Consider the following 20,568-nt stretch of genomic DNA (forward strand, 5'->3'; position numbering starts at 1 on the left):
CAGACCATGACAAACAGCCCCAGGGTAAGTATGGGGTGTGTACAGGGCTGTCCGCGTACTCCTGGCTATGTGGTTTATGATCAGCCAGTAGATTATGATGCATTGTAACTAAAGTAGCTGAAACAAACTCCACCTCGAGCAGCTACAACTGTGACATGCTGCTTAAACATTACCACATCAGTAACAAGCTAATAATATCAGTCTCGGGGGCCATTTCTCTCAACCACATCCTGTTATCTGGACTTCCTGTATCCTAACATGACTTAATCTCAATTACGCTTTGTCTCCATTAACAAACTCTGAAGGAACTCGCTGCGGTAGTCTGCGGTGCTCTTCAGGCTGCTCCTCACAGGTAAGTGAACGCCGGCTGCAGGCTGCGCAGTCGGCGCCAGAGCGACACGCAGAGTGACCTATCCTCGAGTTATGCGGAAAAGCAAGTTTGGACAACCTCTGCGTTTCACTTCCTAGTGTCGGGTTTCACGGCTCACACACCCCTCCGCTCCGCACAGGCAGTGCGGGACTGTTGGCGGAGGTTCGGCTCCAGACTGCGGCAGGACGCGCCTCACGGGCCCGCTGGAGGGTGTCGGCACCGGCTTTTAGGGCAGCGGCGAGAGTGGATGGAGGTTTCCGTGAAAACATTACGATGAGGCCTTAATTTGATTTTTCTTCAATCGGAGGCACACCTCGTCTGAGCTCAGGGCGCATACCTGTGCGGACTTGCCCGCAGCCCGTTAGGTGGGACTCACGTGGGGGAGTCGAGCCCGTGGAGACACACCTTACTTGCCTTTTGTGGCTCTACGGCGCCCCCCCTTCCCTCCCCAGCCTCTCTCTCTCTCTCTCTCTCTCTCTCTCTCTCTCTCTGAAAGCGGAGGAATAACAGATCTGAACACTGAAATGTCGTCAAATGGGAGAGCAATGCGCGCACTGCGGGAGATCCTGCAAAACCCTGGAAATGACGCTTGCGCAGACTGCGGCGCACCGGGTAAGACGAAAGAAATGTCGTAATTAGCGGGAAAATGTTAAGAACGAGGAAATCTGACTTTGTGGCAGAGCTTGAGTTGCTGAGATGTGACGTGTATTTATCAACATACACAACAAAGGTCATCATTAAAACACATCAAGCACTGCAGCCCAAAGGCTTCATTTTTAACATTAAACCAAATGTGCCAGACTCTATTTGTTCTGCATTTTGTTATCCTGACCTGAATGTGTGGCAAGGTGAGTCGGGAACTCGGAGGGAAGAGCTTTCAACAGCGCAGGTGAAGCCTGCTTGTGTTCTGTGGTGGAGGCTGCAAGAGAAGGAACTTTCAGAGTTCAGCGAGTCTGGGCCTGCAGGGTGGAGGGCCTGCCCACACCCTCACCTGCACACTCCACAACTGTGGAGGTCCTTTACATGCTCACTTAGGCATTTTATGTTCATTATAGGAGCTATACTGTCTTATATAGCATTGAACTGAAGAAGTGAATGTTAGTTAAAAGGGTTTAAAGTTTTTTGGCCCGCAAAATATATTTTAATGCCTTCATTTTACACCTTTTTAGGTTGATTATTTACCCAAAGAAGTCACCGTCATAACCTACATAATACCCAATAACTTGTATAATTTACAGCCCACTTAAAGGTTGTTTCTCTGTAATATGTAATATATAAGAAATTATTCTACAAATGAGTACATTCATGTGTTTTAAAAGTAGCTCAACTACACTTAATCACATGAATTTCAATAGAGCCAAAAGATGGCGACTAAACCAGTTTCCCTTTCAGTTTAGCTGTTTTTTAATCTAGAATAGATTTAGCTGCTGCCTCATTTAGTTATGTGGAATAACAAACTTTAGATATGATGCATATCTATCCCTACAGAGTGCAGTAAGTGTGACAGAAACTTTTAAAATCCACATAGTACCATGCCAGTGCAGTTGCTGTGGTTTAATTTGGTTTTTAGTTCAGTTTTGCAAACTGAAACATTTCTGTAGTAGATGAAACACACACCAAAAAGTCGTATTCTGATCTTAACTCAGTTTTGACCAAATATGTAGTTACGGCGTTTTGTCTTTGTCGCAGTACAGACCCTCGTGGACAGTACATACATCACAATCAAATCACTGAATTCAGGCCCTGAGGCAACGTGTTGCTGCGACAAAGACAATGTCACTGCCAGGCCTTATCTCTTCATCATTTAAATCCTTTATTTATCCAGTCAAGGTTGATTGACCGCACAGTTCTCGTGTTTTGATTTGATTGAGGAGCGGCGCCCGAGCTGCCGGGTTAAGTGCCGTGCTCAAAGACAGCTTTCTGTGCCAAGTTCCAAGATTCAACCCCTTTGTCACATTCTGGCACATTTTCCTCTCATTTCCTCTGTTCCTCATCATCAGGGACAAAAGAGAGACACTTTTTTATTCAACCACCTCCCCGGCATTTGTGAAACAGTGATGTAGCAAAACATTAGGCATGAACATTAACCAGCCAAGCAGATCGCATTCTAATCTGCCGCGTACGATTAAAGAAAATTAAAGAACGCCCTGTTTTCTGAGATACACTGATGTGTAGTGATAAGAAGAAGAGTCTCACACACACAAACAAAAGCTCTGAAAAGCCGTTTACTGGCAGGCTGTAAAATGTGTATCAGGAAGATAAAACAGGTGTGGTCAACACAAACAAAACATTTCTCGTATATTAGGCTTCAAAGAGGAAAAAGACTTAAATGAACCTTGCAGGTTTCTGGCTGGATTTGTTTGTGTAGCAGTGATGCGCTCATGAACACAAGGTTTGAAAGAAAGTGAAATGCTTTCCTTTCACACAGCAACTAGTCATGAGTTCCCCTTAAACATAGCACAGAGCCCCAGACTGCTCCTGAAGAGGCAAAGACTACTTTCCCTGGACAGGAAGGTATTCAGACATTTCACTTTAGTTTTCACGGTGTAAGAATAAGTAGCTGTGCAGTGATGGACAGCTGTCTCACCATTGGTTGATGATGCGAGTAAAGTGAAGTCGTCACCTCGGGGTTTCCCCCTGAAAACTGGTTAGCGGGATGGTGAGCGTGTGATGATGTGGCGACACTGCTCGGGGGGCTCCTTAGCCATACAAAACATATAGGCTGTGTCTTGACTCCCTGGACTTTATAGCTCGTTCTGATAAACACAATCATCCCTCCCTCTTAGCCCCACCACACCCCACCTCTCCTTTTATCCATGTATCCCCACACTCCATGCGTTCTCTCCATCTTCCTCTCTGCAGATCCCTCGTGGGGCTCCTGCTCCCTGGGGGTGTTCATCTGTCTGGCCTGCTCTGGGATCCACCGCAACATCCCCGACACCAGCAAGGTCAAGTCCCTGAGCCTCTCCCACTGGGAGGACCACGAGGTGCAGGTGAGACCACAGAGGCAACACCATTCCTTTAACTACGCTGACAGAAACAAACACATTTCTACATCTCAAACGTTAGGACATCACATTCCTGCTCAGTACTTTTCCCAGTGTTCCCGAAAACCGTGCAGGAGATTCACAGAAACCAGATGATAAATGATGTTGGTACATCTTTATCTGAAAATATTTGTTGCGTTTATCATCTAAGCTGTCTGATCCATCAGTTCATTGGTAAAGATGTTATTCCATTGGAAGTGTAAAACTGTCAGGTAATGTGCCAACATGTCGTTCATCCTTGAATAATCTCTCTCATTTCATGTGTTGTGTTAGTTCATGGCTGAGAATGGTAATGAGCTGATGAAGAGTAAATATGAGGCTGCTGTCCCAATCTACTACTACAAACCAACCCACAAAGACTGCCAGTGAGTAACCATAGCAACGAACACACACACACACACACACACACACACACACACACACACACACATAAAAAAACATATGCTATCAAATCTACAATTCATGCATTTTCTGTTTTAATCATTGCGTATTTTGTGTGTGTGTGTGTGTGATCCTGTGTGTCCATGCATGTGGTTTCCTGTTTTTGTTAGTGCATGTGCATGTGTGTGTTTATGCAGGAATTAGCTATTGTGTACACGCATGAGAGAATACATCCAATTGTTTATCTTTAAGTGTTATTCCAGTCCATTATCACCTGATTTTAGTTTACAAACCATTGCATTTGTGTGTTTACCAGCCCCACTCTCAGGCACAATGACATTTCATTTTGAAGCATGTGAATTGGGAAGGAGACGCACTCATTTATCCTTTTCTGTTTGCAAGAAAGAACAACAACACGCTCTTTTCTTTGGCCTTATGTCGCTCATCAGATCGGATTTAGTAGTAGTTTTTAAGCTCGAGTGGAACTTGATTAACGTGACATTTAAAAAATATCTTCCATAAATTACTAGTTGGTGTGTTGCTTTAAGATGTGTTTGAAATAATACTTGCAAGGGCGCAGGGCTGAAGGCTCTGTCCTTCTCACACTCCGAGCAAGTAGTTGGAGATACATTCAGTGCCTTCTGAAACCATTCAACCATCAGCTCACCCCTGTGACAGCACTCTACAGGAGCAGCTCTTGGCAGTGATTCACATGTTCTCAGATATGTCTCTATTTTGTGATTTTCTGCTTTCCTACCAGGCAGATTTGCTCAAGCTTGCTCAAGTTGTAGAGGGAGCGAGTGTGAAAAGGTTTCTTCTTCGAGTCATAAATGGGATTCAAGTCTGGAATTTAGTTTTTTGACGTTCTGGCTCTGAAGCGAGTCCAGTGGCACTGATAATCTTCATACTTTGCTGAATGGTGTTATTATCGCCATCATCATGTTGATGTTTCACTGTTGTCTTATTGTGGTGCTTATTTTTATGATTTATATAATACAATATAATGTAAAATCAAAATCAGATGCAACTCTAGCCAAAATAGTTTTTGTCTTGACGGTGATAAAAGTTGACATGACTGATGTCCTCATCGTGGTAAGGGAAGGTAGAGTGTGTCATGCACTTTGTGTGTGTGTGTGTGTGTGTGTGTGTGTGTGTGTGTGTGTGTTGATCTGTATCTGCCTGCAGTTTGAGGATCTTCAGTGTTTTAGACTCCTCTCCACTGTGCATTAAGTATTCTTGACAAAGAACATTGCCTTGTTGTCGGCCTGAACTCGAACGCTAACCATTTCTCGTTAACAACAACCGCTCTTACAGTTTTTCTTCTGGTCTCTAACAACTTTTGTTGTTTCTTTCCGTCCTCTTCTCTGTTTCAAATGTCTTCTGTTTCATATTTTCTTCTATGATGCTTTCTTGCTCCTATAACACTCAACGTTTTCCACGTATTAATATTACTTCTAAGTGACTCAGTCCTGAGTGTCAGCCTTTTGGTACTGGGTGTGTGAACCACTATCCTTTGCAACTTGTGAGGGCATGATTCTTTACATCACGTTATATTAGTGTGCCACATCATTATTAATAGCTGCTATTAGAGGCGGCAGTTCATCCACAAACAGTAAGCAATATAATACATATGTTATTTTATTACAATCACTAATAATTACAGCCCGATGTAAATTGTTAAAGCAAGCGCCTCCAGCGCTAAAGTCTTTATGAAGTCTTTCTAGTTTGCAACAACTTTATTTGATCCAAAGAAACAAGCTGACGAGAGAAAAGTCATGTGCATTTGAATTCGAGAAGTTATTGTGTGATATATTATGAAAATAAAGTCAAAGCCAACCAACACCTTTTTGAAGCCATTTCTGAAGCTTTTTTTCCCTCCACTGTCTGGCTGCTGCAGACATGCATTGTGGCTGCATCGGGCAGCTCCCACACAGGAATGTTTGGAATGGAGCAAACCACCTCATGTGGCATAAAATGATACACACACACACACACACACACACACACACACACACACACATACACAAAAAGTAACAGTAAGCTGCCTGACCCAAGTTTTACCCCCTGGATGATGGAAGGAGTAGCCCACCACTGTATCTGTAAAGATTTGCCTGAGGACAGCTCAACTCCATGCCCTTCTCACACACACACACACACACACGCACACACACACACACACACACACACACACACACGCACACATTATCCTTCTGGGTTCAATGTAGAAAAAGAGCTGAATCGACTGGATTCAACTTGACCCATTGGGCTCTCAGAGACCTCTGTATTTAAACGCACACACACACACACACACACACACACAAGCATTAATTGTAGACAAAGAATAGGATTTCTTCACACAGTGTTTAGACCCTGAGCCAGGTTTGGTGTCAGTCAAGGGTAGAGTTTCAAATAAACTAGTTTCTGATGTGTTTATTTATACTAATACCTGTGTCAGGCATCAGGTTAGCCAGAACATGAAATAAGACCTGAGAGTTTCACCTAAACTGAATTCACGGTAGAAATTAAAGCAAGTAGACTTACAGTAAGGTGTTTTTTTGTGACACAGTTGGAAAAAAATGTTTTAATGGCTTTTGCATCAATTTTATACTCAATTTTGGGCTGTTGCTATGGCTATTAATTAAGCTTTTTCTTCTGTGGTGTATATATGTCTGTATATTTCTTGGCCTTGCGGTGTTGTTAGCTTTGCTAGCTAGCTGCTGTTAAAGATCAGCTAATAGCAAACATTATTGAAAAGTAGGTAGTATATTTATTTTGGCTTTTTCAGGCATTTATGAATTATGTGATTTTAAAGTGTTGCAATTCAAATCCCCATTTATTGGTATTGTTTGTAGTTAGCTTGCTAACTGGGCTAGCTGGCAAGGCTAGCTAACTTGATGATAAACAGGAAAATGCAAAATAGTAAACACAAATTTCAGCCTCTCCATTTATGTTACGCTTATTTTATACACTTACAAAATGTGTAAAAAATCCTTTACTCCATTTTGGTTTCGGCTTTTATCTCTCAGCCTTCACTGTGCGTGCAGCCCAGCCTCTTTCTCAAACCACAGAGACGTCTGCTGTCAGCTGGTACTTTCTTACAAGTGAGCTCTGTTGACGTTTCATCTGTTGGTGTGTGTTCAGGGTGTTGAGGGAGCAGTGGATTAGAGCAAAGTACGAGAGGAAGGAGTTCTCTGAACCTGGGAAGAACTTTCCATATGAGGAAGGTGAGTGTGTGCGCACACACGCTCATGCATACATGCATAAAAACACACACACACGCTAATGAATGACATTGGATGGTTTCCTGCAGGAACTAGAGACGGCTTGTTGATGAAGAGGGGGCGGGACAACGGGCAGTTCCTCAGCAGGCGATTCGTCCTCTCAGAGAGGGAGGGGACTCTGAAGTATTTCACCAAATATGACGTAAGCAGCAGCGTTTAATGAGACTTTTAGACCACATGCACCTAAACACACTTTACGTACACACACCCTTCACGAAAACCATGCCTGCCACTACCAGTAACCTACTGTAATTAGACAGCTTCCTAGTTAGTGTTGTTTGAAGGCTGTAGTTCACTTCCAGCACATGTGCAACCACGACACAAATACCTTAATTAGAGAGCACTATTCTGTAGACAACACCCCCACATTACGTGCTGCAGTAGTTTTTTAACACATACACACTTTATGATAATACACACCTACCAAAGCCTACAAAATGTATGTGTACCTGCTCCCTCCGCTGCGTCTGAGCGTGCTCAGACAAGCTTAACCAGCAGTCAGTGTGGCTGATTCACTTAGCTGTACACCACCCAAACCAATTAGGGCTGGAAGCACTGGGAGCTCTTTGTTTGTCACAGTAAACCAGCTCAGGGGAAGTGGGAATAATATATTTAAAAAGTCTGTCACTCTCATTTTTTAATATGGATTTCCAGTGTGTTTAGCATAGGTCTTGGCATACAAATGTCTTTTTTGTTGTGATTTTTGTGAAATATTTCCCTGTTGCTCCATATTCTCCTGGTGACTGCTAACGCAAACAATAGAACACAAAAGTGAAATTGCTGCTTGCTGTCGCTCAGTTGCTTTAAGTTTTTAAAGCCTGTGAGTTGGGTGGGTTTCAGAAGAGCCATGAGGTGTGTAAAATATCCAGGCACAGGTTACAGTTTGACTCAAGTTCAGACTGCTTCTTAGTAAATTTGTCTCACTTTCTCTTGCTGCTTTTTTCATGCCGTAGGAGTCAATACTCATAATGACAGAAAAGTGTAAAATCTAATCAGTTGTCAAATCTGAATCTCTTATCTGTTAAAGTCAAGGGCAGAAGATACACACAGACACAGATTCTGTTGCCATAGATTCTCATTTAAATTCAGGTCAGGACAGATTAGTGCAGCTTCCATACACAGGTTTGCTGGGATTAGTGTCGGTCTTAGACATGAGGGTTCTCAGTGATACAGACTGATGTGTAGATAATAGCTCTAGATATTATTTTCATAGTTAGAAAGGGCACAAAATAGGCCCCAAGCCTTGATACCATGCACACACATTGACTCCTTAACTAAACTTTTTTACTGGTCAAGCAGTTATTATCATGACTGGTCAAAACAATGCAATCAGGAAGAGGTTTATTCATTAATATTATTGTTATTATGTATTTATTTGTTCATTATTTTACTCTTTAAACAATTTACAGAATTATATCTTAATTAAAAATATTCTCAAGTTTAAAACACGTGCAAAAAATAAACATACAAAAATAACAAAAGATATAGTCAGCTGTCTTACATTTGTGACTCAAGAGTCATTTCATTCCAATAGTGAAAACAAAGTGCTGATATCCACTTTCCAACAAGTTGGGTAATCATGGTTGATAAAATAATAAATGGTTTACTTTTGACTTGTAGCCGTCTTCAACCTGAAACCATCAGATTTATAGTGATCAGTGAAGAGAAGAGAGTGCAGATCTGCAGTTACAGTGTGTGGGCTCCATGTTGTTGACCCCTGCATTTCTAACACACACAAACACACCCCCGTCTTCTCCTTTCCTCCCTCTCTCCTGCAGGCTAAGGAGCCCAAAGCGGTACTCAAGGTGGACACCATCAACGCAACCTTCCAGCCTGAGAAGATAGGAAACCCCAACGGCCTGCAGATCACCTACCTCAAAGACTACAGCACCCGCAACATCTTTGTCTACCATGACAACGGCAAGGTCTGCATCGCTGTACTGTGTGGTGATCAGTGCATGACATAAATGTTTACTGTTTCCAGTGATGCAGTGTAGGACTGTAAGATGTATTTAAGGCTGGCTGAAAAACAATAATATCCGTAGTGAGTAAGTCAATCTGCATGTTTGATAAAAGATGTCTGTATCACTTTTTTTCTTAACTGTTAACTAACTTAAATGGCAGCATAAGTTGGCGTTCATGTAGGATTTTTGTCATGTACCACATTACGGGAAGGACGTGTTGAAACTACCTGGTTTGTGTTGTTGTGGGCGAGTCTCCAAACCTTTTCAAACCATCTGTACCAATTTCTGCCGGCTGATGGAATCCATTAGCAGATGACATTCAAGCTCCACATCTATCATTCGGTGTCATTTGTGAATACACGTTGAAATATGTGGAACAGCTCAGTGTTGTCGTCAAGCTGAGAAGTTATTTGTGGTCATCTGAGACTTGAGAGTCCGCTGCAAAACAGCATCAAAGTCATGAACGTCTTTAGAATTTAGATTTAGAAAGTTATATTTTTCAGTTTATACAACTGCAAAAACACACTTTAAACTATGTTTCTATGCAGACTAAACAAAAAAACATACAGGGATAGTGCGTCACAGCACCATGCACTAGGTCACAGTGTTTAGAAATATTTTGGCCACTTATTTAAAGCTCCCTGTAGTTAAACTAGTTGAATCACAAAATATAAGCAAAGTTCATAGTTAGGTCACAGATAAAAGCTGCTTTTAGCAGTTATAAACAGCAAAAGCTATTCAATGAATCACATCGATTCTGATCCGAGCAAGCATGAAGAGACTGAATTCCACAACCATCATTACAGGTGGATTGTATTTGGCCAATCATTTTCTGATTGAAACCAAAGCACCACGATGATAGTCATTTTCTAAAATGTGACAAAAAAGTTCCCAAAACAAGGTCCAACTTATTAGTTGTTTTTGAGGCTTTCAGCCACATCTTGTAAAATCATATATAACCTTTAGATGACCTGTTATAATGCTGTATTATTACCCTCAGAGACTTCACACACACCTCTGATATTATCTTGTAAATGATAGGGGGGCAAAATAACCTCAGAACAGCTCATTTCCCCTCCCTCTCTCTCTCTCTCTCTGTCTTTACCTCTCTCTCTCTCTCTCTCTGTCCATTAGGAGATCGTAGACTGGTTTAACACTATTCGTGCAGTTCAGCTTCACTATCTAAAGGTGGCCTTTCCTGGGGCGACGGATGCTGAGGTGATACTAAGACTACAACTCCGTTACTGTGTTTATGCTTACTGCTCATGTTGGCTAGCACTCTTCCCAAAATGGATATTCGGCACTGAAACCCTTTGTATCCTCATGGTGTTATTCTTTAACCCTTTGCTTTGCCGGCTTTTTTTCCAGCTGGTACCCAAACTTACCCGGAACTTTCTGAAGGAAGGATACATGGAAAAGACAGGTCCAAGGGCAAGTAACACACACACACACACACACACACACACACACACAGATACATACACACTGTAAACCTATTTCATCTATGCTATACTTTCCCCTCTTCATTTCCTCGGGTGTTTCTGCCAGCGCAGCAGTTGGCTTTTACAATGTCAGACAGTTGATATTTCTAAATCAGTAAATGCAGATCTTGGTGTATTAAAATCACTCTACAAAAGATAAGTGATGCTGAAATCCACATCTCCTGCGGCAAAAGCTACAACTCTGCCTTATGTGTATAGGTCAGTTATGTGAGTTTGCCGCCACCCACTTGCCATGTGCACAAGTTGTTAGTCATGGTAAACACTCAAAGTCAGTCTGGCTGAAGCTGAAGCCCTGTTTGTGTAAAACATTATTATTTTTCATGTTGGTGGAGAAAAAGCATAGGACAGAGATATACTGAATAGACTGACAGAAACGGACATTTTGTATATTCACTTCAAACGTATTCAATCAATTAATAATATTCATAAATGGTATTTCTTAACAGGGTAGCCGATGACAATAACCGTTATATTAATTCCAAATATAACTGAATTCCCGGGTCCGGAGGTATTCATTACCAATAACCAGACCTCCCCAGGAAGTACAGCACTAATCACTAAGCAACTGTCAATGAAGTCAATTTGAAACCCTGTTCACCTGAACAGATTATCTATCAGCAGCGGAAAAAATGTGGTAAATCTTATCCATCATATGCTCTAAAATGGTTTAAAGACGACTGAGAGTTCCTTATTCTTTTATTTTTGTTCTAAACCAGGCTTAGATCTGAATTGAGTTTCAAACTAAATATCCATTTTAATTAGTTGGACACAGTCCCCTCCTCAAACCTCGTCCTGTGATCCCAGCTCCCACTCTCCCTGCTTTAATGGAGTGGGAGCTGGGCGAAGAGGTTAACTAGCCCAGCTGTCAGTGTGGCTGCTTTCCTCCGCTGGCTGACAGGCTGACAGGCTGACTGACTGACAGACAGACAGACAGACAGACAGTGAGGCAGGACCTCTCAGCTGTCTGTCTGTCTGAGGGAGAATAAAAGGCTTCCATCTGAGGATCGACTTAATCCTTCGGTGTCAAAACCTCAAGTACACACGGAAACACAGACACATGTTGGGATCAAGCAAACACACAAAGAGGCATTTGTACATATGCATGCAGTCATGCACAGTTACACTGACACTTTTATATTAGCATATGTACACACAAGCAAGTGCTTTCACACAGGATTCAGACTGAAGCATCTACACAGGCAAAACCAAGCAACCTGATCCTCAGCAACACATCCAGCTCTGTATTCAGACACACACAGACACAGACTCTCAGTTTAATCTCCATCTGTCAGGCTGAGAGATGAAAGGACTCGCTAACTTTCTGCGTGGGGCTGATTTGCTAAATGGGTGTCATAAGTCATTTCCTTCACACTCGCGCAAGACATATTTGTGGAAGGAGTCACTGGCGAATTGAGAAGGGAACAGTCACTTGTTCAGGCTTACGCCTCAATGAGAATATCAAACACTTTTATGAGGACAATATGGCAGCAGTTGAGCGTCCTCATTATTTGAAGCTCAGCTTTCTGAAAAGAGCTCAAGCTGCTTGTACACTTCAATAAACTCTCTCCAAAAGGTGCTGAGCTTCATATTCCTCGATAGCTGCTTTCAGCGTGGATTTGGATCTGCTGCGCTGATGTAAACGTTCAGCCTGAGATCAGATTTAATGCACTTTCATGGTCAAATGTTACACTTACAAGAGAATGTCACTGATTCACAAAAAGGAAAGTATTCTTGACAAAGTGGTTGAAGTAGGCTGCGAATAGATTCGGGGTTAGTCAAGAAAACATCAATAAAACACCAGCAGCACTTACTCATCCAGCATTTCTATCCATTTTCAATATTTTAGTAATGTTGGTGATACAAAAATGCCCTTTTTGACTTTGACTTTTGGCGCTGAAACAATAAGTCTCCATTGACTAACACATAAAAATGACTTGACAACAAGATTGATTAATTGCTAAGTAATTTTTTGTCAAGTATTTGCTGGTTCCAGGTTCTCAGATGTGAAGATTTGCTGTTTTTCTCTGATTCATGTCACTGTAAATTGAATAGCTTTGGGTTTTGGACTGTTGGTTGGACAAAACTAAGAATTTGAAGGCATCACTTTGGGCCACTTTAATAACTGACACATAGATAAAGTATCAGGAAACTCTGACGTAGGAATTTTTAAAACAAAAGAGTCAATTTAAGAGCGGAGTATGAGTTACTTTGAGTTACTTTGATTTAAAAACCAGACAGACGCCACCTTTAGTACAAGAACAATGCTGCTTTGTGTCTCTATACAGTTTCCCTCTCTCTCTTTCTCCGTCTCGCTCAGCTCATGTCTGACTGCTTCTGCCAACCTGTTTGTCTTTGCAGCACACGGAAGGCTTCAAGAAACGCTGGTTCACTCTGGACCACAGGCGACTCATGTACTTCAAAGACCCGCTGGTATGGCATCTTTACACACACCTACACACATCGGAAAGACCTCAGACTAGGCATCAGTTTATATTTTAAGTCTTTAGTTGATGCCTGAGTGACTATGGCTCAGGTTCTTGATCACAACCTACCAACAACAGTGCCTTGATGGTTTCTTGTGCTCTAAAAAGATATAAATGAGCACCATGGGGACTGGGAGGAGGAGGGGGGGGGTTTCCCATCAAGCAAATTAGATTTAGTAGACATTGTTGGAGATATGAAGCCATGACTCAGTGGGGAGAGGTTGACATGAGGTACTTTCATTCGTATGTAACGTAATTATACATATGGCAGTCGTTGCCATGACCTCACAGTATGGATTGCCTGAAAGTGAAGTGAAACGTTAATCTGCAGAGTAGCTTTATCCTCTAAACTACACTTGATACTTCTCCAGAATTTTACCTAATGTATCTGATATCAGGGCTTGAGAGGTAGAGACGTTGTGAAAGTGAGATTCTGAGTCATTGAATCATGTTTTTATTGCAATGGTTATCACAGAGACTTGCCTTGAGAGGGGGAGATCCAGATTTCTCAAGACTTGGCTAAGGACACATCAGATAGCCAGATTAGCTCAGCATTGTTTCTGATGTAATAGTTCAATGGAGAGGTGCAATAATTATAGGTGACTGAAATGTCCGACTTACCCCAAGAGTGTGAGACAAGAAAAACTGGTAGATGAAAGGAAGAGGAAGTCTAGTGAAGTTGAGTGTGGACTGGGAATATGTGGAAGAAGCTCAAAGCAAGTGTATTTTGATCACTTGGATCACAACTAAATTATGCATGTTAGATTCTGTGTCTACACTAGTTCACTGTGTATTTGGTGCAATTTGTTCACATTGCTGACAACAGAGAGTGAGATTTATTTAAAGCGACTAAGTGGTGTCACGTTTTAGTTCCAGCAAAGCAAAATTAAAGAAGCTAACAAGTAGCTAACCTGCGGAAGTAACGTCAGCATGCTAACCATGACAATGCTAAGATGCTGATGTTTAGCAGGCATAATGTTTACCATGTTCGCCATCTTAGTTTAGCTTGTTAATGTTCCTTGTTAACGTTTGCTAATTAGCTCTAAACGCAAAGCTGAGGCTGATGGGAAAGTCATTAGTATTGCAGGTATTTGGTCATAAACCAAATTATCGGACAAATTAAATGTTTGACTGGTGATGGCGCTAGGTGAAGAGTTAAGGGACTACAATTCATCCTGAGGGGAACATTAATGTCTGTTGAGCTGCAACGATCGAGTAATCGATTAGCCGATCGAAAGATATTAACCGATGATTCTTTTGATAATTGATTAATTGTTTCAGTCATTTTTCAAGCAAAAATGCCAAACATTTGTGAGGATTTGCTGCTTTTCTTTGTCATATGTGATAGTCAATAAAATATCTTTGGGATTTGGACTGATGGTCGGAAGACAAGCAATTTGAAGACTTCACTTTTGTGATGGTCATTTTTCACTATTTTATAGACTAAATGGCTAATCGATTCATCAAGAAAACAATCGGCAGATGCATCGATGAATTAATCGTTAGTTGCATCCCTAAATGTCAGTACCAAACATTACATGGCAATCAATCCAATAGTACAAAAGACATTTCACGAAGCTGCTATGTCGCTAGAGGAAAAGTCAGGGGATCACCGTGGTCAGTAGGATTCATCCTGTTACCATGCATGTGTGTACAAAATTGGATGGCATTCCATCCAGTAGTTGTTGAAATATTTCAGTCTTGACCAAAGTGGTGGATCAACCAACTGGCCAACTGACAGAAATTGCCGTCCCAAGAGGTGCGCTGCTAGGATGGCTAAAAACATCTGTTTGGGAGCTGAGAGTAGCACTAAACTTATTGTGTACAGCTTATTGTACCTTTCACATTTACTCATAACATGACTGAGTTGAACGACAGCACAACAGCTTTTATTATATGTTATTATATTATGGTGTCATTATGGCATGTCAAATACAAAGCATAACTTATTTTAGAATAAATCACCCAACATCTCATATTTCCGCTAAGTTGGTCAGTTCATTCAGTATTTAGCAGAGAATTGAGACAATTGCTTTGCTCATCAAAGCAAATCATTTTGTTTAAGCTACATTAGTAAGACTCTGTCCTGATCAACAGTAACAGGATGAGGAGTCTGAACTCTACAGCTGACCTCTGTTTCTTTCATTCTCCCTCTGTTTGAAGGACGCCTTTGCCAAAGGTGAAGTGTTCTTGGGGAACAATGACCACGGTTACAGCGTCTCCGCCGGCTTGCCTGCTGGCACCCACTGCAACGGCGCCTGGCAATACGGTATCACTATAGTAACACCTGATCGCGGCTTCCTGTTTACTTGTGAGACAGAGAGCGACCAGCAGGATTGGCTGAAACACTTCAGTGATGTCATGAGCGCTCAGATGTCCCCTCAGGAGTACACAAGTAAGAATTCAGAACTTTTTTAATTGTCATTAAATATTTATTAGTTATTAGCCTTTATAATGAGCTGCTCTTTTTTCGGTGGCTGTTATTGTTTTTTTACAGCTTCATAGGGGCACCATGGAATAAATAAGCCACAAAAAACTAATTAACACAAAGAACGTTGACATTTGTTTGTTAAGGAAAGCTTGACATGCCCCTTTTCAACATCTTCCTGCAGTTGCATATACTTACACATACAAACCAAAGCATCCATTGATGGTCGTTGAGCAGCTCCAGTGGAGCAGCTGAGGGTTAAATACCTCTGTGATAGTTAGGGGAGTTGTTATCCTAAAGTCATTAGGATACATTGTCTAGGAACCATGAATGTACGTACAAAATTTCATCCGATATCTTTCAAGATATTACACTCTAGAACAAAGTGGCAAAATGATAAACCAACTGAACAAACCATACTGGCACTTATGTCATTAGAAGTCACGTTAAAAGGGCAAATTAATGAAACACATTGTATTAGTCATACAAAATGATTTGTCTGCACGCGTAAAGAGATTTTATTTCTAACTTTGGACTTTTGTTTTCAAGTGGAAGCCTTGTTCAAGCACAGACATTGATGGACCAGAGGCCTGTAGGACCATCTCCTCTCCTCTCAGCCCATCACCGATCTGACACCGGACCCACATCAGTTCTGCCACTGACTCCTTGAGAGATTATTATATATTGATTATGGTCAGAGGGGAGCTTGGAGCTACCCAAGTCCCAAAGGTGCTCTTTGGCAATGGGGTTAAAAATGCAAACAAGAGGACCAAAGCAAATGTAAATTAAGAATAAATAGAATGACATCAAATTAAAAACAAATCAGTAAACATTAAAGTAAAATTTAAGTAATACTTAAATGCCCCCTCCTCCTCCCAGTCCCCATGTCAATCAGTCTAGGCAGCACTATAACACATTTCCTTTTGGATTTTATGTAGTCATGTTTGAAATTTCTTGGCCTGTTCAGACATGCCCCCTGTTGCCAACACTAATGTGCTATGGGAATGTAAAAACACGTCACATCACACAGGAAGTGATAGTAAAATAATGAGGTTGGAATTTCTAGATTTATTTGATATTACATGCAAGATTTAAGAAAAATACATTTCTAAGGTGAGGAGTGCCTTGGTGTCTTATATTATGTATTTTATGTCTAAATGTGATGCAATGATTGGGAGTCAAATGGGTCAAACAGGTACAGACCATCAACAGGACAGAAATCAAGTATCTGTGGTGGATTCAGAATTCCTTTTGATTTGATTGGGGGATTTCTTTTTTAACTTTTCACTTTTATATAAACTTTGTAACTACTCTCATGACTTACAACATTTATATTCAGCAAGAGTATTGCAGTCCAGTTCACGAGCTACAGCTGCATCGTGCTGCTTGTTATGCTGTTTCAAGTCCAAAAGGTCAAAGAGAGGGTTTTTCCAAGCAAAGCAATATCTTCAGACACACCCCCTGTACAGTTTATGTCATGAAATCATGGTGACTTTTTATGATTTTGTATTTTCTTTTAAGGCGAATGTTGATTTTGTAAGTAGTTTTTTAGACATGCGAGTACGTCTGTCAAAGATGTACTTGAAAAGACAATAAAGGAGGTTTGCAAATGCATTTGGATAAAAAAGACGGAAACACTTCAAGCCATTACATGGTGTAACAGTGCCTCCATGTGGCATACAGTATATATACTAAGTCTTTGTTAAGACAAATGACATTCCAATAATAAGTTATTTTTCCTAATTTCATAGACATCAAACAGCCCATTGATGAATACATTTTAGTGGTATTTTTCTTGCTGTTTTCCTTTTATGTTTTTTGGTTAAAGAGGTACTCACGTTCATACATTTTTTTAAATAAATGTATTTCTATGCTTGGCCATAGCTGACTGACATAGCACATGAAATTATCGATGATCACTAATAAAAAATATTCCCTCTGGAAGTTGTCATGGAATCTCTGTACAGTTTATACTGCGTGCTTTAGAGAAAAATATGAAACGTGTGAAATGCAAAATTCACCAAAAACAACGATGCTTAAATACTCCACAAGGAAAGCAGGTGTGTTCATGTTTTTAAAAGCTCTACCTCTATAATGAGCTGAAATGAATATACACTTATTTTATTATTTATCATTATCATATGTTTGGTGTTTACATTGGTATGTGTGTGTGGTTTTGGACAATTGCCCCCTGCCAGTGATTTCTGGGTGTCTGAAACTACACCTCAGAGACAGCAGTTGGAGGCCAGAGAGGAATACCTCATAAATCTATAGGCCCATGCTAGTTTTTCACCATGGTGAGAAAGAGGGAGGACAGAGGAGAGAAGAGAAGAGGAGGGAGAGGACTGGGACCAGAAGAACTCCAAAGAACACAGGCTCAACAGTCTGTCAAATGGAGTCAAATGGGGGCTGAAGATCCAAGGAGAAACTGAAGGTTTCGGTCATGCATCAAATCGTTTGTGGAGGTACAGAGGAGCGGCAGCGACGCATTAACAAGGATCATTTGGACAAAGCAAAGGGTCTGTACTACTTAGGTGTCTATTTGCAGGTAGAAATCTAGAAGAGAGAAGACAAGACGGATTTTGACTTGACATAGTACAGCTGTTGATTCAACCCTACTTGGTCCAGTCAAGGAAAAGGGTTTTTTTGGACATTTACTGTGGCCACCACAGTGGACATGGACAGAGGCAGCAGCAACCGAAGTCTTTCTCGAGCACACCTCTGCACTGCAGGAGTTTTCTATCGTAGATTGTGAACAGTTTGTCAAGTTGAAAGTCAGTGACTCAGCGTGCCTGATTTTGAAGAAATATGGGATGGCTGTGTGGAGGACCTTACTTTTGGGGATAAGCACTACAAGCTACAGGCAGCTCAGTAGTGACTGAAGCTGCTAGCCATGTCAGTGGTCTGCTTACATCTTCTCCGTGGATTAATACAGTTGTTGTTGTCATCCCACCTATTGCCCATTAATGCTGTTTCTTGGATTTACTGCCAATATTTCATAAGGAGTTACAATCAGCTGCCATCTTCAATCTGTGCTTCGCATCACAGCATGAAATGTTTATACAGACGTTAAAACCTTTTCTAATTTAATGCAGGAGCCAACCATCATATACAGGAGTGCTGTGTAAACTGGCTCTTAAACATTAAGGCCTGACCTCTGACCTTTCATCTGTGAACCTGCAATGAACTGCACTCCTAATGCCACCATTACTCCACAGCTGGAACTTGTCCTGAGCCCAGGGGCGGGAGATGGAGGGTCCCAGGAGGGTGGTGGTGGTGGTGGTGGAGGCAGTGGGGGCCTTTGGGTGACGTCTCTGCTCGGTGCCACACTGATGATCATGTGCGCCATGGGCGTGGCAGGCAACACGTACACACTCATCATTACGCGTTCAGCAGCTTTGCGCCGGACAGGTTCCATGTACGTCTACATCATCAATTTGGCTCTGGCTGACCTGCTCTACCTCTCCACCATCCCCTTTGTGGTCTGCACCTACTTCGCCCATGACTGGCTGTTTGGTGCGACTGGTTGTCGCATCCTGCTGAGTCTGGACCTCCTCACCATGCATGCTAGTGTCTTCATTTTGGTTGCTATGAGCCTGGAACGCTACCGTGCCGTGGCTAGTCCCTTCAGCGCACACAGGTCCTCGTCCCGCAAACGAAAGCTAGTGGCAGGGATTATCTGGGGGATAGCTTTCGTACTAACGCTTCCCATGATGGTGATGATCCGACTCAGGGAGGGCAAACCAACCACGGCTGGTTTGGTTAAGAGGATCTGCTTCCCTACCTGGACCCCTGAGGCCTTCAAGGCTTATATCACCGTCCTGTTTCTTACAAGTGTTTTAGTTCCTGGATTGGTAATTGTTGGGCTGTATGTGGGGCTAGCCAGGCGCTACTGGGCAGCACAGGCTAGCTTACAAGGTAGCAGTCGGTCTGCCCGGAGGAGAGGACTCAAACAAAAAGTCGTATCAATGATCTTTAGCATTGTAGTGGCCTACTGGGCTTGTTTCTTGCCTTTCTGGGGATGGCAGCTAGCCAAACTGTTCTCTCCAGAGTCCCTCAGAGCTTTGTCTCCAGCTGCTCATAATTATGTGAATTTCTTTGTCACATGTCTGACCTATGGGAACAGCTGTATCAATCCATTTCTTTACACTCTTCTGACCCGGAACTACAAAGATTACTTGGCCCAGAAAGGTCAGTCTGTGGGTTCAAGCAGGGCTGACCCTGGGTCGGCTGTGACTACGCCACTGCAGGACCTTTAGTGGATGAATAAAGGATTACTGAGCATAGACACTGGAGCGGGAACATTTTATTGACCCATCATCAGCTGGGACATGTCATAGTGAGATGCTGAAAATGCTGAAAACATATGCGGTGTCATGCCAAACATTCCCTGCTCTGTTGAGAAGAGTAACCTGAGCTGTTAAGGATTCAGAGAAATTCAGCACAGCAGGTGGATGTTTGCTGACATGAAAGTCTGACTGCAAGTCTTCTCGTTGGAGGGCAAACAGTAAACAGTATTTGATTTATTTTCTTTACTATATAATCTAACACTTGTACCCACACATGTACAGATTCTGCCTGTCTGACGATCTCCAATTCTGCCTCCTGGACAATGACGATATCATCCTGACTAATACACATTTGACAGGGTCTTTAAGCTGCTGATATCTGGGTTAAAATGAGAGTTAATTTTCAAATTGAAAAGGTTCGAATTAGCATTAAAAAAGTTACGAAATGGACATTTTCAGTAGTTCTGAAAATATTTTGGAAGAAATATTGTTCATCAATTCATCATAGCAATCAAATACTGCTGTGAAAAATAATCAATAGTTGGACAATGGAATTAAATGTAAAGAACTGCTTCACTTTTTCCTTTACTCTCCTATTTGCCATCTACCACACACACACACATAAACACACACACGTAAAGGATATTTCATCTCCTTACTGGGAATGTGGGTTCATCGTGCCACATTCCTCAGCCTCGAGCCACAGCTTCTTTGAGTCCTCCTGCAAATTGTCTCTGTAAGAACGTGCTTCATCTCACCTCTGTCCTATATTGTCCCTCCTTTTGCATTATCCAGTTTTATAGTCTATTATCTGCTCGGTCCT

The 20,568-nt window shown here is 41.8% G+C and overlaps 2 protein-coding genes across 2 annotated transcripts; both read left to right on the forward strand.

Moving 5' to 3' along the window:
* Nucleotides 1-508: 508 nt before the first annotated feature.
* On the forward strand, nucleotides 509-17,394 carry LOC139302855 (arf-GAP with dual PH domain-containing protein 1). The gene is made up of 11 exons (XM_070926469.1): nucleotides 509-982; nucleotides 3,233-3,363; nucleotides 3,691-3,782; nucleotides 6,940-7,022; nucleotides 7,109-7,221; nucleotides 8,858-9,004; nucleotides 10,178-10,261; nucleotides 10,412-10,474; nucleotides 12,904-12,975; nucleotides 15,192-15,423; nucleotides 16,006-17,394. The coding sequence occupies exons 1-11, from the start codon at nucleotides 895-897 to the stop codon at nucleotides 16,032-16,034; spliced, it is 1,134 nt and encodes a 377-aa protein (XP_070782570.1). The 5' UTR covers nucleotides 509-894; the 3' UTR covers nucleotides 16,035-17,394.
* Nucleotides 17,395-18,638: 1,244 nt separating this feature from the next.
* Nucleotides 18,639-19,715, forward strand: uts2r4 (urotensin-2 receptor 4). The gene has a single exon (XM_070926480.1). It carries the CDS (start codon nucleotides 18,639-18,641, stop codon nucleotides 19,713-19,715), a length of 1,077 nt encoding a protein of 358 aa, XP_070782581.1.
* The last annotated feature ends 853 nt before the right edge of the window (nucleotides 19,716-20,568 follow it).

Source organism: Enoplosus armatus, chromosome 2 (genome assembly GCF_043641665.1).
Source record: "Enoplosus armatus isolate fEnoArm2 chromosome 2, fEnoArm2.hap1, whole genome shotgun sequence".
In the NCBI taxonomy this organism is placed as follows: Eukaryota; Metazoa; Chordata; class Actinopteri; order Centrarchiformes; family Enoplosidae; genus Enoplosus; species Enoplosus armatus.

What these genes read in the sequence shown, in the direction of transcription:
- LOC139302855 (XM_070926469.1), top strand. Translation starts at nt 895, where the DNA reads ATGTCGTCAAATGGGAGAGCAATGCGCGCACTGCGGGAGATCCTGCAA. An exon ending in GGGAGGACCACGAGGTGCAG is followed by an intron (nt 3,364 to 3,690) that starts GTGAGACCACAG and finishes GTGTTGTGTTAG; the next exon opens with TTCATGGCTGAGAATGGTAA. An exon ending in TGGAAAAGACAGGTCCAAGG is followed by an intron (nt 10,475 to 12,903) that starts GCAAGTAACACA and finishes TTGTCTTTGCAG; the next exon opens with CACACGGAAGGCTTCAAGAA.
- uts2r4 (XM_070926480.1), top strand. Translation starts at nt 18,639, where the DNA reads ATGAACTGCACTCCTAATGCCACCATTACTCCACAGCTGGAACTTGTC.